A 17,258-nucleotide genomic window follows, 5' to 3' on the forward strand; every position below is an offset into this window, starting at 1 on the left:
ATGCTATTATTATTTTTTTTATTTTTAATATTAAGCGCTTTATGGGTTGTAGAAGAACAATGCGGTTGAAGAGGCACCATATCCGAAATGTTCTATTTTAATATTTTGGGTACCTAAAGTCATTAAATTATTTACTCAATTTTATGTTTTAGTCACTCAATTTCAAAAGTTTATAAAATGGTTATTGAATTATTTGAAAATTTTCATTTAAGTCATTAGATTGTTAAAATCGTTGTCATATAACTTTGCATCATCTGTACAAATCAAAAGTTCTATTTCCCTTTCTCTTCTACAATTTAGTTTTTTTTCATGAAACTGCTTTAAACATCACGAATATTTTCGATATTGGTCGTCAGATAACTTAGATTTAAGGTATATTCTACTCATCGATGGGTATTGATCTACTGTATCAATCGTTGAATCATTGTTCGGAGCTCGTTAGATGGACTTAAAAAAAAAAACTTAACAATCTGGTAACTTAAATAAAAACTTTTGAATAGTTTAGTGACTTAAATAAAAACTTTCAAATAATTTAACGATTATTTTGTAACTTTTTAGAGTTTAAATGATCAAAACGTAAATTTATTAATAATTAATTATTTTAAATGTAATTTACCTTGGTAATTTTATTGATCCGATATTTATTTTTGTAAGAAAACTTGAAGCCTATTAATCGAACCAAAGGATGGAATTTGGAGTACACAACAAGATGTGGGGTGACATAGACATATAGTGTCTGGCAACATAAAGCCAATGTTGTTATTGATACGATGTTATTTTACTTTTTGGTACAAAGGAGAGATGTTATTGTCGATACTTGAATTTTATAAAGACAGTTAATTATGTTGTTAATATCTTTTATTAATTGTATATGATTTTAATTAGTATAATATTAAATTTAGCTTTCAATATTTATATATTTTTTTCATTTTAGCTTTAATTCTAAAAAGTTAACAAATTCGGCCTCAACGTTTACATATTTACATAAATGTTACGAGATAAATTTGTTAAATTAGGATCAAATTGATGAAATGTATAAATTTTAAAAACTAAATTTGTTATTATACCAATCAAAATGATGTATAATTAATGGAAAACATTAATGACCGATTAATTATCTTTAATTACTCACTTTTAAAATTAATAAGAATTAAATTACTCTAATTTTTTAAAAGAACCAATTTACTCATTTCAAAATTGAGAGAGACTGGAAATCTTAAAATATCTAACACAAAACTTCAGTTGCCTGTTCTTTCAAGTTGTTGGCACTATCATTATATTTGTATTTGGCCATCACGTCATTAGCTTAGTGGTAAACTTAACGTGGATTTGAAAGTAATTGACACGGGGTCCAAATTTTGATATCTGTGTTTGTAAATTTTTTCTCTCACTTACTTGTATGACGATAATAAAAAAATTTGTATTTGGCAAGCTTTGCATATATATATATATATATATATGGCACAACTATGATGTACGTGAAAAATACATTTATAAAAATTTTATATTAAAACAGGTGATGCCTTAGTTTAAATTTAAGCGTCCCAATTTTAATTTAATTATAGTAATAATTTATGGTCGACAAAGTATTAATTTAATCGAATCAATTTTGAATGCGCTCAAATATGTTTATCCTCATTTTAAAAGAATGAGGTGAGATTATAGATAATTCTAAACATTATATCAGTATATATATTAATAATTTGTTAAAAACATAAAAGACAAAAACACCCTTATATTAATATTTATTAATTTATAAATATAAAAGTATTTTAATTATTTTTAAATTAGATCAGTACTTAACTCATAACATCAACTCACTCAAACAGAGTCATATTAATTTTCTAGTTCTCCATATTGAAAACATTGCTTCTTATTAACTAAAAAAATTATGTGGTGATATTTTAAACTTAAAATCTGAATAAAATTACTAACATTACAAATACCTTCACCATCACATTTATGATTGTAAATAAACCAAATTTGAATGAAAAAGCCTCTGTTTATGTTTGTTTATTTATTTTAAGTTTATTTATGTTTGTTTATTTAAAATTACGTGTTTATATTTATTTGTCTAAATTAAAAGGATTTGTTTATGAACATTAGATTAACATGTTCATAAACATATAATTAAACATATTTACAAACAATTAAAAATATGCTATAACAAACAAACTGTGAATAAACATATTTATTATTTAAAATTTTTCTATAACAAACAAATAAATAAAATAATAACATAAATAAATTTATTCATAAATATAAATAAAGTCAATATGCTTTGTTCATGTTAAATTCATTTAATCAATAAACCTCAAAATTTTATGTTCGTGTATTTAATTTGATAAACAAACATAAACAAATAAAATTAATTTATTCATAAATTATTTATCGAACTTCTAGTAATTTACAATTCTAACAATTCCAGTGATTTCCTATTTTCTTTAGTAAAAAATTGAATTTCGTTAAAGAAAACACTATTAATATATTATATATATATATATATAAAATTAACAAATATTTGTAAGCTAAAAATGCAATCATTGAATTAGAAGCTTTTAACTCAATTGGATTTACACCAATATCTCAAAACAACAAATAATGACCTAAAAAATGCAACTATTGTAAGCTAATTACACTCAAAAAAATCACTCCAAAAAATAAATAAAAAGCCAAGCAAACCCCAATCGAAAAACCAAAGGAGCCCCTTGCCCCCAAAAGAAAATTGAAAAATTGAAAAGAAATGGAAAAAAAGAAGGAAAATACCCTTTTTGGGTACAAGACCAAATCTATTTCTATATTTGCACATTATCACAAAAATGGTGATAATGGCTTTTTAAGAAATATATACCCCATGTGTATGGAACATGGGGAAAAAGAATCTTATCGTAAACCCCTCAAAGACGTAAAAAGCCATGAAAACAGAAATAAAGAGTATAGACATGATGTAGGTATATGCACAAACTAGTACAGTGATCTTGATGTGTCGATAATATATGAGATTGTGATCGTAATTATCATTCTGAACGTGGGAGTAAGAAACCGAACCCGGAATTTTCGCGGATCAGTGCCGGAGGATCGATGTCGGCTATGTCTATTTGCTGTAGGGACTTAGAGATGTCATCAACCGTAAACGGGATGCTGCATTGACATATCGATTGTACATGTATAAATCAGAAAAGGACGTATGGGGTTTAAATACTCATCTATGTGAAGCTAAATGGAGGAACAAACTTACCTTGAGTCATCGTCTAATAGGAACGAACTACTAACGGCATTGTTGGTGTCCTCAGTCATCATAACTCTCATATTTGCAATGACCTGTATAACGAAAGAGTTCTTCGATAAATATTCCGCATGTCTTGAAAGTGGGGGAATTTGAATATTCGACAAGGGCCAGTACTGTTAGCGTTATGTATTTTGTAACTTTGAACTTACATCTGATGACACACTATGTGTTCCATATTTGTCATCCCAGTACATTGTGCTGATTCGATATAGTTGCTGTATGCTTAGTACCTGAAGAAATGGTGACACGAAAAAGAAAGTTGAAGATTTAATGAAGGAAAATGTTAAAGGGGTTTGGTATCTGAAAGGGAAAGGTATGTACCGGGCAAAGCTCTTTAGTTATTTCATTCAAGGTCTTTTTTGGTTTCTGATGAATAACCTGAGTCACAGAGAAACGGTCCAGCAGTGAGTCGTATGAGATCATTTATTAGAAACGGTTATTGGAACAAGAAATGCTATAAAGATTAATCTAACCAGGAATCCTATAGCCTGTCTTATGTGTTTCAGTTCATCCCATGCCAAACCTGCATACTGTTTACAGGAGGAATTTGAGAAAATGAACAAGCAAAAGAAAAAAAAAATGGAAGGGTATAACAGTCACTAAAGATCGCCGAGAGTTTACTTCCTCGGTTGCCTCGTTGCACCATTGTTCTAATTCAGCTAAACCAGCTTTCACATACTCTCCATTACTGAATGAGCAACATTCACGTCGCAAAAGAAGACTGCACAAATGTTTACGAACAATGCCACACAGTTAACAGAGGAATTAATCATAAACTTTAACTTCCTCGTATTAACACATTCATGAACAGACGTGCGGAGAGAGATACCTGTTGAATAGCTGAACGTTAATGAATGAGAATATCTGAGTGAACACTTTACGAGCTAAGAAGGGAGGTACCTGCAGAACCAGAAAAGTGAGATTCGAATAAAAATCGGTAACAACTTTATTTTCAAGCAAAGTTTCAAATCTTACATGGTTTGCTTTCATTATATTCAAATAACGGTTCAAGCTTTTAACAATACTTTGCCAATGAGCAATTAAAGCTTTCTGAACAACAGCATTTGCATGCGAACGTCCCTTCACCATACTTGCCCGTGATGTCCTAGGAGCCTGCATTTTATTGAAAATAAGTAAATTGTATGTGATGCCTCTATATTTACTAATTATTTTCACTAGTCACCATAAATAAGCAATTACTAAAAGTATTAGCAGTAAGTTACCAAGCTTCATAACCCACACGACCACACATCCCCAACTCGTAAAAGATTTCTCATTGTCTCGTTTTAAAAACCGAAAAAGGAACAAAAAAAAGTAGAAATAACCTGAATACACAATCCGATCAGTGGAGAGATCTCTTTCTTTAGATTGTCTCTTATCATTCCATATATCTTCTCAAGGAAGGCAGTAAGTTGCTGCTTAAACAATAATGCAGGGTACTTAGCCTCAACTTGCCGTAAGTCATCTAGCCGACTAAGTCCACGACCATTAAGAAATGAAAGACCAGCACTCTGGGGAGATGAACGTAGTCCCTAGAAAGAAGGAAAATAAAAAATAATTAAATATATGGAAAGGGTGAGATGAAATTTTCAGCAAAGATAAAACCATTGCTTCTTACTTGGGACATCCTCCCAAATAGTGAAGCTGATGATGTTCTTCGCCTTTGTGGTGTCCAACTTGCAGCTCCACTTGCTTTAAGCGTGCGTTGGAGCAGCATCAATAATGTCGATGAGTTGGATAACCAATATGCTAAGACATCATTATTGTCCTGGACCTTCAGTATGGTAAACATGGCTTACATTAGTAATAGTCTTTTCACCCCAAAAATAGTTAGAAGACAAGACACTGACAACTTGCAGTTGTTCTCAATGCAATAGCTTTCTAGAGCTGATGAATTTTTTTGGCTAATGATGCTGAAAACTTTAAAAGTGGAACTGTAGCTTACCTCTATGGAAGAAGCTATTGTTTGAATGATGCGGTCAAAAACTGTAGTTTTTTCCACTTCGAATGACCTCCAGTGAAGAAGACATTTGTATATGACACAAGCAGCAATTGGTTTGCTCCCAGAGAATCCCAAATTTTGTGATATACACTTGATTAGTATGTCCTGGTTCTCCTACAACACAAAAGGAAGATTATAAGCAATAAATCAAGAATGGTACATCCATATGAATTCGAATCTACCACCACAGCTAAGATATGAGAATTGAGTTTAATATTAGTGTCATGCGTTCCAACGGCCACTAACCTGCTGCTTTTCGTTGAGGCATTTCTGAGGTTTTTCCTCAGATTCAGGCTCACGTATATTAGATATGGCAAGAGTCATGTCCTGAGAAGATATGGAGCAGTAAGCAACATACTATACAAATAACAGAACATGTTATATGCTACGTATTTTCAGTTTCTACTGTCACTCATGATATTCCCTACCGATAAGACCTTTGTTTCTCCATTTGTAACATTTCCATTCTCGGGTGTCCTCTGCAAATTAATTAACAAATACTCAGGATATATGTCTCTAAGCTTGTACTTACAATATGAGGATGTGAAATGAACTAATAATATCTAATTTATACCGGAAAAATCATTGTTCTTTGTCTTGCAGTCAAAGATTTTCCTGTCGGTGATATTGCCAGTGACTGCTGACGAAGTACTTGAATCTCAGATTGCGAATTGGAAAGTTTCTCTTCCAATCTGAAGCATAGAATTAATCAACTTTTAATAGATTGAATGAAGGTATTAAATCAAAAGGTTCTCAATTAGACATGGGAAAAAGAGAGATGAAGAAAAATGGGGACAGGGAAAAGGTGTTTAGAAAAAGCACTGCACTAAGTAGAATGTGTGGCAGATATTGAATTGTCATTACAAACTAACACCAGACAGGATAGGAAAAGGGAGAATTAATATTGTCACTTATCAGCTTTGAGATGATTTGGTCCCTTTCTCTTTTAATTTTTTTCAACATTTTGATGCAAAGTAGTACTAATTTGTTCTCAAAGTTTCTTTTCAACACGGACCTCTGCACAGATTCCTGAAGGTGATCCACTCTTCGCTCTGAATCTTCAAGTTTCTTCACCAGCTCTGCATTTCTGGCCTCAGCATCCGTACAAGCATTACGAGCCTCCTCTGTGGCTTTTCTTTCTGATTGCAATGAAGCCTGCAGAGACAAATGAAATTTCATCCCTGCTGTTATTGTTGAAATATGTGAAACCCATATATTTTATTTTCCTTATCTTTTAGTAGTTTATTAGAATAAGGGAATTATTTTCCCAATTAGGTTAGGACTCTTTCTCTCTATTTAAATTCAGTCGTTTAGTTAATAAAAGACAGAACAGTTTCATTAAATGCTCTCTTGAAAACTTTCAGTTCTAAAGACTCCAAGATGATGACAATAATAATAATAATAATAGAAAGCCAAGATTTAGGTTAACTGCTCAGCAATATCTTGCAAGTTGAATTCGGTCCACATTATGCATCAAATATTATACACAATGGAAATGCATATAAGTAAATAATTATTGATTTGTTGACACCCTTAATGTTTATCCTGCAACTTCATAGATTCATTAACATTAATTGCTTCATTTATTCATATCTTGATAGTCAATAATAATATCAGCACATGGAGCAACAGCCAGGATCATTATATACTTCAAAGTAAATAAAATTATTTTGCATCTATTCAAATTAAATTACTCATAGAATATCGTAGGATGGAACTAGATAGATTGTGTAGAACTGATCATAATCATGCAGGTCAGAATTCTTACCTTCAAACTCTCTACCTCTGCAGTTAAGGAATTGACCTTTTCAGTGTCCTGAACTATAACAGGAGTCTCCTTAATGATTGGAGGAGCTTCCTCAATAGCTTTCCGAGCTGCTTCTTGCTCTTTCTTGACTCTAGCATTTGCTTCTTCCACTTGTGACTGCATTGCTTGCAAAGATTCCTGTAACTTGGCAATTTCTTGTGCCTTCTCCTCTTCTAAATCAGTCTGATATAAATTTAGAAAGTAAAAGTTTTACTGGTTAAAACAGATGATGACTACGCTTTACAAAGACTGCAACAATTGTAATTTATGGCATAAATTACCCTTAAACGTTTCTCCAATTGCAAGCGCCATGTAAGCTCTTCCACACGCTTTTCCAGTTTGTCTTTTGCTTCTTTTAGAGCCCCTGTTTCTCGGGCAGCCTAAACAAATTTAGAGTAATGGTTATAATGTGACTATAAAATGCAAACTGCATAAACAAAGTTGTCCTTAAAGAATATGATCAAACCATCTTAAGCTTTCTGAGCTCTCTCCTCGCAACCCTTCTCCTCCAACCACATTGAGTAGTAATTGCAGCTTTCTGGAGACTCTTATAATAAGAGTATGATGCATGGCAACGCAAAGTAGCCTGAATGTTGAAAATCGGTATTAAGTCAACATTCAATTTTATGAATTGAGTTTGATACCTTTACTTCTTCAGCAATGATGTGTGCAACCTTCATCCCAAAATCACAATAATTTTATAAAGACTAAGAGAACATGTACAAGTAGTTCTAGTAGGACCTGAATGATGATTGCAGCCTTAGTTTGCTTTCTGAATCTGAATTCATTTCGAGCAGCCATTGCCCTTAAGCCAGTCTGCAATGTAATTGTAGACGACCTTACTGTTAAATAAGATTCCCTGGCAGTGTGCCGCCTAAAGTTCTTTTGGATCTTCAAAGCAGCTGCTTCCCTTCTCAATTGCTCATACAATTTGCAGGCTAATATGCCTATTGGCAGTGAAAAAGAAAGGATACAGGTCATAAATAAGATGAACATTTTACTGTGCTCTAGGCCAAAAAAGAAAGCATCCGAGAGCCATGATTGCATTTCAAAAAATACTTCCATACTTTTACTTCTGAAGATCATTAGCTTCATACATTTTTTTAAAACTTTTAATGACAATAAAAGGATACCTCGCCAATGAGATTGCAACATGATGGCAGCTTTGCGTAGTGCAATGAACTCCTTCCGTGCAATATATGTCCGAATTTGCCTTTGAATGGTTCTGGCTGCATGTCCAAGCACTTCTGCTCTTCTAGCATCTAACTCAGCCATCTGACCAGCTCTAAGGAAAACTTTGGTCTTACCTATCTGCCATGCAAATTGTGTTAAACAAAGATTAGTAAACAAATTACAAACTCACTGATAAATGAACACTGATTGCTGTGTATGAATGATCACACAAAATCTTTAATCATGGAGCATAAAAGATGTTCAAGAAATGAGGTGACCCTTCAGCTTTTCTCCATTTTAGCTGATAGATTTCAGCAGACCTTGTCCTTGTGAATGGAACTAGGACAGGAAAGTAAAATTACATTTCTATGATAGACAAGACCTTCCCTAAATGCCATGACTAAAATTAAAAGCTTTAAGGATGTATTTCAGTTACCTGATAACCTTTCAACCCCATCTTATCCAGGATCATTTGACAGGCAACCTTGTCATCATTACTACACATACAAAACACACAAAAGAAATGGTAAAATCATATTCAATGGTAGAGAAAATTAAACTAGGTGCCACAAAAGACATATTACACAAATAGCAACATAAACCAATATACTATGAGAGGGGCCACTACTTAGTGCAGTGGGCCAACTTTTGGCTAAAAAATTTCAAAAGCGCATGTTCAAGTTCTGTATCAACCACTTCAAGAGAAAGGATCTTATGCAGAGCATCTATAACATAACCTAACATTAGTAAGATACTATGAAGCATTTATTTTATATCTTATCAAGGTAAGCATCCACTTAAGGAATACCTCTATCTCTGTCCCTAAACTTATTACAGATTTATAATTACAAAATAATAGGATTTACAACTCACTTTCCCTCCAAAATTTCTGGAGCAAGAACACCAAAACGGTTAAGAAACTCAGAAAATGTTCTTCTTGTTGGATATCCAGCACAGCTGATCCTAATTGCCTCAAGGACACCCTTTAAGAAATAAAACGACTGATAAATTCAACTGCCATGGCCATCAAAAGGATCAATTTTGATTGTTTGGAGAAAAATAAATAGAGATAATTATACTCACACCACATCGTAGTTGCTGAATTATATTGGCATTCTCAAAAATTGCAGGCTTGAGTACATTGTTTGGCTTCACACATCTGATATAGTGAGGTTCTGTTGAGTTCAATGTGTCCATTAAAGATTGAAGTTGAAGCTGCAATTTTCAAATTTCACTCATCATATAAGAAATTATATAAAATTCCAAGTTAAGAAGACAGTAGTTGCAATTGCAAATGAATCAGAGGAACCAACCACTATATCACTGACTCTAGAAATTACTTAAGACCATCAGCTTATATCCAAATTTGGTGCAGATCATTCTGATTCTTATAAGAACGACCAGATTTATGGTTTTTATAAGCTTTGTAATGTGTACGAGCTTCCTTAGTTTTTGTAAGGACTTAATGCGTGAAGGCTACTCAATACAGAATCAAGGTTGGTTTGGTCTGACAAGGAACAAGTACACTACTCTGATGCCCAAAACATTAGTTATAGGGTCATGTTTTGAATTAGAGATCAAAGAGGTTTTTAACCCCTTTATTTAAGAAGGTTTGAAGCATTTTGAAAGCTTCACTTTTCCAATGAACATTAGTTTGCTTTTTGTAACATATGGGAACTGATGAACCTATGTTACCCGAACTCTTCATTTTTTCCAAAGTACTCATGTTTAACACTTGTATCCAACACATATTTGAACATGGGTATGAGCTTATAGCTCTCAAAATATCTGCAAACTTTAAAAAATTTTGAGTTATTTGTGTCTGACGTCCATATCTAACACTCATCTCAAGTCCGGGTAACATAGGAATCAACCAATTGATTTCATACTTGAAAAAAAAAAAGTGAAATAACACTGCTGAAAACTGTAGGCACCTAATTTTGTCCGGGCTTACGATTCTGAGTTAATTGGACCCTAGGATCGTTGGACGAGAGCTAAAATTGATTTTTATTTTAAGGTTAAGTAAAATTAACTTTAACATTAAAATCAAAACTTAGATTTTGAGACGAAGACTGAATCGAACTGATTTTACAAGTTTTGGGCTTCAATTGAATTTTACAATTAAATTGGGATTGGATTTAAATTTATCTTAAATTTATTTTGAGATTATTTTTTAAGTTTAATTTCAATTTAATTAAATTTTAGAAAATTCCGCATGATGGGTGGATATTAGGATATCTATATAAAGTTTTTGAAGAAAAATTATTTTTAAGTAAAATTATTCTTATTTTGTAAATAATGGTTTTATTTTTAAATGATTTTGAGAAATAAAAGATATTTTGGGTTTGGTTTTAAATAAATATTTCACTAAAACCCATTTTATTTAAATTGATCCAAATTGACTTTGGTTTTAAAAAATATTTCACTAAAACCCATTTTATTTAAATTGATCCAAATTGGGTCAAGCCGAAGCTTAAGGTTCAAATCGGGTCAAGTCCAAGTCTGAATTCAATTCAAATTGGGTCAAGTCAGAAGCCCAAGTCCAATCGGTTTAAGGGAGAGTCAAGGGAGTTAAAGCGGTATTTATTACCATTTAACACCATTTATTGTATTATTTGTATCATATTATTTATTTAGTATTTATTAATTTTATTTTCGAAATATTAATAAAAGACAAAATAAAAGGGAAAAAAGTGAAATATTGGAAGAAACTTTCCGATCAAGATGTTTTGTTGTTGCTTGAAATTTAATTTAGTTTTTATTTATTTTAATTATTTATTTGGTTTTCAAAAACAAAAGAATTATTTTTTTATTTTGATTATTTATTTAAGTATTTAAGTTCGTTTGCTTGCTTGCGTTTTTTAGTCTTTATTTTTCTTTACAATTTTAGTTAATTATTAGTAATTTAATATTTTTTTCTTTTTAAGATTCAGATAGTTTAATATTTTATGGAGTCATTAGGTGTAGATCATTTATGATTAAAATATGAAAAGCCTAATAAAACGTCAAGATCAAGGCGATACTATTTTTGGACAAGCGTCCTAAAAGTGTTAACCTTTCCTTAGGCATAACCGTACTTCTAACCCAAACCTGGTAAAGTAGACCGAATTTGTTCTTTTAGGATTTCCCTTAGGTTTTCCCTAGGTTAATTCTAAAATGATTAGACTCACAGATGGCTAACCACACCTAATCTAGAATTGGTTAGTGGCAACTTCCTATTTTGATATCCGTGTCTAGCATGTCGGCACATTCGACACTTTCTGACAAGAACCACAGTTAATTTGACAAAGTTAATAAATGGATCTGTAATACCTTAAAGCGTGATCCAATGGACGAAAATTTAGATGATTTAGAAGACTCCTCGGCCGGAGGAGGAAACAAACTAGCCACAAAGGAGCACGTTGAGGCTGTCAAAAGATCCTGATGTTCAGCCACGACATAATCTTTGTTCTTGTCAAGGAACAAATCAGCCAGATAAGTAACCTGGATAGAAGACAACATAACATACATTTGAGCTATTCTCAGTCAAAGAAATTTTGTAGATATACTACAGCAAAACATGTTACCTCTCCAGCATAGTGAGAAATAGTAAAACTAGTACGAGATAGCTTCGGTTTGATAAAACGCTTGTTGTTTTTGAATGTCTGGAACAACTTCTGAGCAAATGTTTCATGTGTGGACTTAGGAAACATACTGTATAAAGCAGTCAAGTAAACATGAAATCAACCAAAAGCAAAAATATAGTAAAAAAGTGACTGACAATGCATGTATCTTCTTCATTAAATATGTATACACGTGCATATAAGCAGTAGTGAATTGAAACATATCGAATAGAGCAAAATAGTAGCTGCATACCAAGCTTCATCGAGAAGTGCAATGATTCCTCCAGGTTTCTGCAGAAAGATAGAGCAAGTAATCGTAATTAGGCAACAAGATGCATGAGAAGCCAGTGACGGATGCTAAAACTTCAAAAAACAAAACTGCCATGTTCTTGGGAAGATTATCTCATATGAATTAACAAGAAACAGGCAAGCAACAATCTTGAACCTTTTCTATCAAATCCAACACATCCTGGTTATCAACAAATTCTATGTAGCTCCAATTGATTTCTTCTTTCGTGTATTCCTCCTGTTCCATTTTAAACACATGCTGGAAAGACAAAGTAACCATATTTTCAGAATAAGCATGGCCAAGGTAGCATCTGAAGGGGAAAAGAACTAATAGAATTTACCAAACCTGATTGAAATGTTGCTGTAGTTTTTCATTGGTAAAATTGATGCAGAACTGCTCAAAACTTTAGATACAAGAAAATAGAAAAAACCTTGTTAGCTACAATAGTAATATTCCATTTGATAGTATTTAAAGGCAAATGTCTGACCTGTTAAACTTAAAGCTCTCGAACCCATAAATATCAAGGACTCCAATCAGTTGCTTTGAGTTTGGATCTTGTCCAATTGAAGAATTGATCTTATCAACAAGCCTGATTGAAATAAAGAGAACATTCAGAAGTTCATGCACTATTGTTGGATACAAAGCAGTGATGAAGTTCCTTTACCAATCGAACAAGCGAGAATATATGGTTTTGGCTAATGCATCCCTACTACCAACAGCAGCAACAGGATCCAGAGGTCTTTTAATAATTTCTTCAGGGGTAACCATTACACGCTTTACCAGCGCATCTTCCAAGCTCTTGACATCACACCTGTTATAAATATAGTTTATAAGACAAGTGGATTAAAGAAACAATATATGCAAGGTAAGAAATTAAGAAATGGCTCATACTTGAGTAGCTCAGCTGTCATATTAAGATGGAACCTAGATTTCTCATCCTTGATAACAGAAGAGTCAACCTCAGATCCCTTAGCAAAGTCAACATTCCCAAGATGTAAAATGGCAGCCACAACACCAAAAATTGCCTCCTGAAAGGATCATTCATTGTGAAAATATGAATACAACAAGAAGTGCACTATTTCTTGAAACTAGCAGAAGAAAAGACTGACCTGCTCTTCCTCACTAATTCCAACTACATCCATGGCCCTTATAGTTGCAATGTACTCCTGAGCATCATCTACCCCATCCAATGCATAGCAGTCTGATTGATTAAGGTAATGGAAAGATTTAGGATCACCCAACTTAAACTTTTCTTTAACCTGAAAATTGTCAGGGAACATTATCAGTGATTGCCCATTATTAGCATCAAAGCCAAGACTAAATGCGCATGAAAATTCATGCCCAAAACAGAAATATTTCATGATAAAAGCAAGGTCTTAGTACCTCTGGCGGTGCAGCACAAAGAAGGTAAAAGCAGTGGTAATTTCTTTCAGGATTTGAAATTTGGCAAACTCGAGACCGTTCCAGCAAATATGTACGAACAGCTGCCCCAGATATCCTCCCACTCTTGTCAAATTGAAGCTCAACAAATTTACCAAAACGACTGCATAGCACCAAGAGAAAAGGGAAACTCAGATAAGACACATAAAACTAATTCAAAGAAAAATAAAATAATTAATTGGATATGATAGTTTTTGTAATAAATTAGTCCAGCCAGAACCAAATACCATTGGCTGAAACATGAACTGGCCTTTGATATTACAAATGAGGAGCAGAATAAGCTATCGTGTTTGAAGAAGGTTGTGACTTTAACATCCCAAAGCAAACATACACTCACCTTGAGTTGTTGTTCCTAACAGTTTTTGCATTTCCAAAAGCTTCAAGAACAGGATTTGACTGCAAAAATTAAACATCCAGAAGTATCAAGTCAGGAAAATGTTCCCATCATTGGAGGCCATGAGGGTGTTAGGTTTAAGATTCATCTTACTTCTAGAACTTGTTGTTCAACTGTTCGCCCTTCGACTCCAGATCGACCACCAAGGTATGCAAGGTAACGCATAAGCATCTTTGTAGTCTCAGTCTTACCAGCACCACTTTCTCCACTAACTAGAATTGAGTTGCTTTTCCCCTCGTTCATCATTGCCCTGTTTACATGATTAATCAGAGGCAACATTCACTGGAAATTCTGATGTCCAGTAGAACATAGGGTATTTACCTGTATGCAACGTCCGCAACAGCAAAAACATGAGGATTCAGCTCTCCAAATGCAGCCCCTTTATATTGTTCCATCATGTGAGTGTCATACAGGTGTGGTAACCTTTGGAATGGATTTATAGCAATCAAGATATTGCCAGTGTATGTCTGAGGAAAGTGGCAAAGAAGAGCACATCAGCATGCAAGACTAGATGACTTCAAAGATATATCTTTTTTTTTTTTTCTCTAAATCCACTCCAGCATGTGAACAGAGAGAGAACAAAAGTTATCTTACATAGATTTCATTAAGTTCATATCTCATAGCCAAGTTATGCAGAACTCCAGGTTCATGCAAATATGAAAGCTTTGTCATGTCATCAACACCTCCGGGAGGTGCTTCAGTATCTTTTGGAAAAACTTTTGAGATATTTGCCACAGCCTGCAATCAGTTTCATTAGTAAGACGGTTAAGAGTACAACCTATCCCCCCACCCCCAGAAAAAAACTAAGGATAAATAAAAATAGCAGAAAATATAGTAGATTTAAACATCAAAGTTCCACTTTGACATGACTAAATGAACTTTGGTTGCACACTGAAATATACACTGACATCTTGTATTGACCAATTGCTAAGCTATGTATGAACAGCTTGATGTGGCCCTGTCTGCCTATATAACTCATAAGTAGCTCATGTTCCTTAGATACATACCAACAGAAAGCAAAAATAAACTCACGGTTTTTCCATTTGTTGTCTGGACATGGACTTCTTCACCACTGATTTTAAAAACTTCTCCATCAATCCATGCAAGTGTAGGATCTTCGACCCATACATGAGAACCTACAATAATGTTAACAGGAGCAGCCTGCATATGTATGGAAGTATTAGCCATACAAAAAAGGAAACAAAGTTTACAAACACAGTCATGACTGTCTGAAATAAGTACGCACAAAAGAATAGTTCAATCAAAGAAAGACAAGAATAAATTAATCTCTCGTCTCCAATCAATGAAAGTTTCCCAAAAAAAGCAACATGGAAAATTAAAGGACAATCTAGTTCATAAAGAAAGCATATCAGTTTAAGAAGAACAAGAATTAAACTAAGTGTTTGTCGAGGTGAAAATTAGAAGTATGACAAGTGGTTGAAAAATATTTTTTTTTAAATCAATGCCAATGACAAATGAGCTTAAAATCAATATCATTACAATGACATGAAACTCCATCAATGATTACAGCTCGAGATTCTTTCATAAGAACATGAATTCGTCATGAACCAATTCTGCAGTCTGTCATATATGTTCCGCATCATCCAATGATAAATTTGGCAGACAATAGCATTTCATCAAACTCACCGGCATAGTAACATTGCCTTACCATGACATCCTCAACCTCCATTTCAACTGCCAACATAAATCTAATTATGGTACTAATAACTACCACCAACTTTTTACCATTCAAAACCCCAAAGACTAAAAGTCATTCATTGCCCTATGATACTGACTTGGCATTAAAACAAAACAATTAACCTTCTTTCTAGCTCAACTTAATTTCTCTACCATCTTATCAGTACCTTCAACATCTAACAAGAGCTAATTATTTGTTTAGTAACATCTCAATCATGTTATTCCAAAAACAAATATAATATTATTTACATTTTACTTGTAAATTGATCCTATACTCTAACTCGATTCGTTCACCTCAAATCAGCTTCACCGATCAAACATCTACACTGCATTTCGTGTTTTTTTTTTTTTGAATCAAGTAAACAAATATATTTAAATTTTCTTATTTTAGAAATTTAAATATTCAAAACTTTTTAATCCACAATTCAGATGACATTCATCATTTTCAAAAATAAAAATAAAAATGCCATGGCATGGATTTATACAACAAAGAATTTTCTTATCTAATATCAAGATTTCCAAATCTACAAAAAAAATACATAATAAAACAAAAATGAAACTAATAAGTAACTGAAAAGGAAAAGAAAAAGTAAAGTGGAAATCAAATTAACAAGCTGGCAAGTTCAACCGATTCAACTCAGCCAAAAAGAAAAACACTAAAAGCATTCGAGTACCATGACGATTATACACAGCGATCTTCGTTCTATCCACTCATCCGATACACACGACCGAGTCGACGAAAAGCAAACTCAACGAGTCAGATCGGACCAAAAAATAAACAATGAACTGATATATAGCTCAAACAAACAAAGAAAAACTTCAACCAAACACACTGGAAATGACGGTTGAATTCACAAGCAAAAACGATAAACAACAATAAGCAAAGATTTATATTTTTTTTTCTCACAATTTTTGCTCTTCTTTTTCTTTTTCTTTTTTTACGAAATGAAAATGCTAAGAATCGAAGCAAATGGAAATGGCGAAGGTGACTTATATACAAAGCAAAAAGTTCAAAAGTTTTTTTTTTTTAGAATTTTTTTAAATTTATTTAATAAAAATATTGGGTTAACAGTGTGTATGCTGGGGTCCGAAAGCGTGGGGTGGCAAAGATGATGGGTCTAGTTGGACAATTCGTGGTCGCCACAAATACTGGGATTTTTGGGACTTTGAGACAGACATTAGTATTGTTTTCTTGGACTAAAATTTGCCCTTTTTTGTTGTTTTTTCGTTCGGTGTTTTAAGGCTTATACTTTGTTGGTATTTACGGTATTTGCCATTTATTCGAGTCTCAAGGCTATTTTTACCATAAATATTAAAGTTATATATAAATTTTAATTTAATATGCAATTTGATACATTAACGTTAATTCGGTATGATTATACTTAAAATTTTAATTTAAGTTCATTCATAGATATTTAAAGAAATAAATATATCAATTTATTTTTATATTTGATAAATATAATTATTTTTATATGTAATATATAAACATAAAATAATGCTACCAGAGGCAGATTTAGGGGAACTGGCAAGTCCTCGGCCCCCTTTAAAATAAAAATTTTGTTAT

General features: G+C 32.8%; 1 protein-coding gene across 2 annotated transcripts; it reads right to left on the minus strand.

Annotated features, from left to right (window-relative positions):
• Positions 1-2,520: 2,520 nt before the first annotated feature.
• Positions 2,521-16,894, minus strand: LOC108455203 (myosin-17). Of its 2 annotated transcripts, none has more exons than XM_017753800.2 (39): positions 16,369-16,894; positions 15,029-15,157; positions 14,591-14,734; positions 14,318-14,463; positions 14,090-14,246; positions 13,940-13,998; positions 13,546-13,705; positions 13,272-13,421; positions 13,054-13,190; positions 12,827-12,973; positions 12,650-12,751; positions 12,508-12,565; positions 12,319-12,420; positions 12,127-12,164; positions 11,838-11,964; positions 11,584-11,754; positions 9,355-9,486; positions 9,145-9,254; positions 8,708-8,768; positions 8,232-8,409; positions 7,840-8,045; positions 7,565-7,684; positions 7,380-7,478; positions 7,060-7,281; positions 6,307-6,446; positions 5,866-5,983; positions 5,720-5,770; positions 5,538-5,618; positions 5,235-5,405; positions 4,908-5,063; positions 4,615-4,821; positions 4,265-4,402; positions 4,119-4,189; positions 3,911-4,010; positions 3,763-3,819; positions 3,611-3,667; positions 3,439-3,519; positions 3,239-3,321; positions 2,521-3,141 (listed from the first exon to the last, which is right to left on the minus strand). In XM_017753800.2, the coding sequence occupies exons 1-39, from the start codon at positions 16,369-16,371 to the stop codon at positions 3,018-3,020; spliced, it is 4,593 nt and encodes a 1,530-aa protein (XP_017609289.1). In that variant the 5' UTR covers positions 16,372-16,894; the 3' UTR covers positions 2,521-3,017. The 2 variants fall into 2 exon arrangements, with proteins under 2 accessions (XP_017609289.1, XP_017609283.1); XM_017753794.2 differs by lacking the exon at positions 16,369-16,894 and adding an exon at positions 15,497-16,357.
• Positions 16,895-17,258: the final 364 nt, after the last annotated feature.

The sequence above is a fragment of the Gossypium arboreum genome, chromosome 7, assembly GCF_025698485.1.
Source record: "Gossypium arboreum isolate Shixiya-1 chromosome 7, ASM2569848v2, whole genome shotgun sequence".
NCBI classification, from domain to species: Eukaryota; Viridiplantae; Streptophyta; class Magnoliopsida; order Malvales; family Malvaceae; genus Gossypium; species Gossypium arboreum.

Coding starts and splice junctions, on each gene's coding strand:
- LOC108455203 (XM_017753794.2), bottom strand. Junction 9,487..11,583: donor CCATTGGATCACGCTTTAAG/GTATTACAGATC, acceptor TGAAAATTGCAG/CTTCAACTTCAATCTTTAAT. Junction 5,984..6,306: donor CTTCAGGAATCTGTGCAGAG/GTCCGTGTTGAA, acceptor TCTATGCTTCAG/ATTGGAAGAGAAACTTTCCA.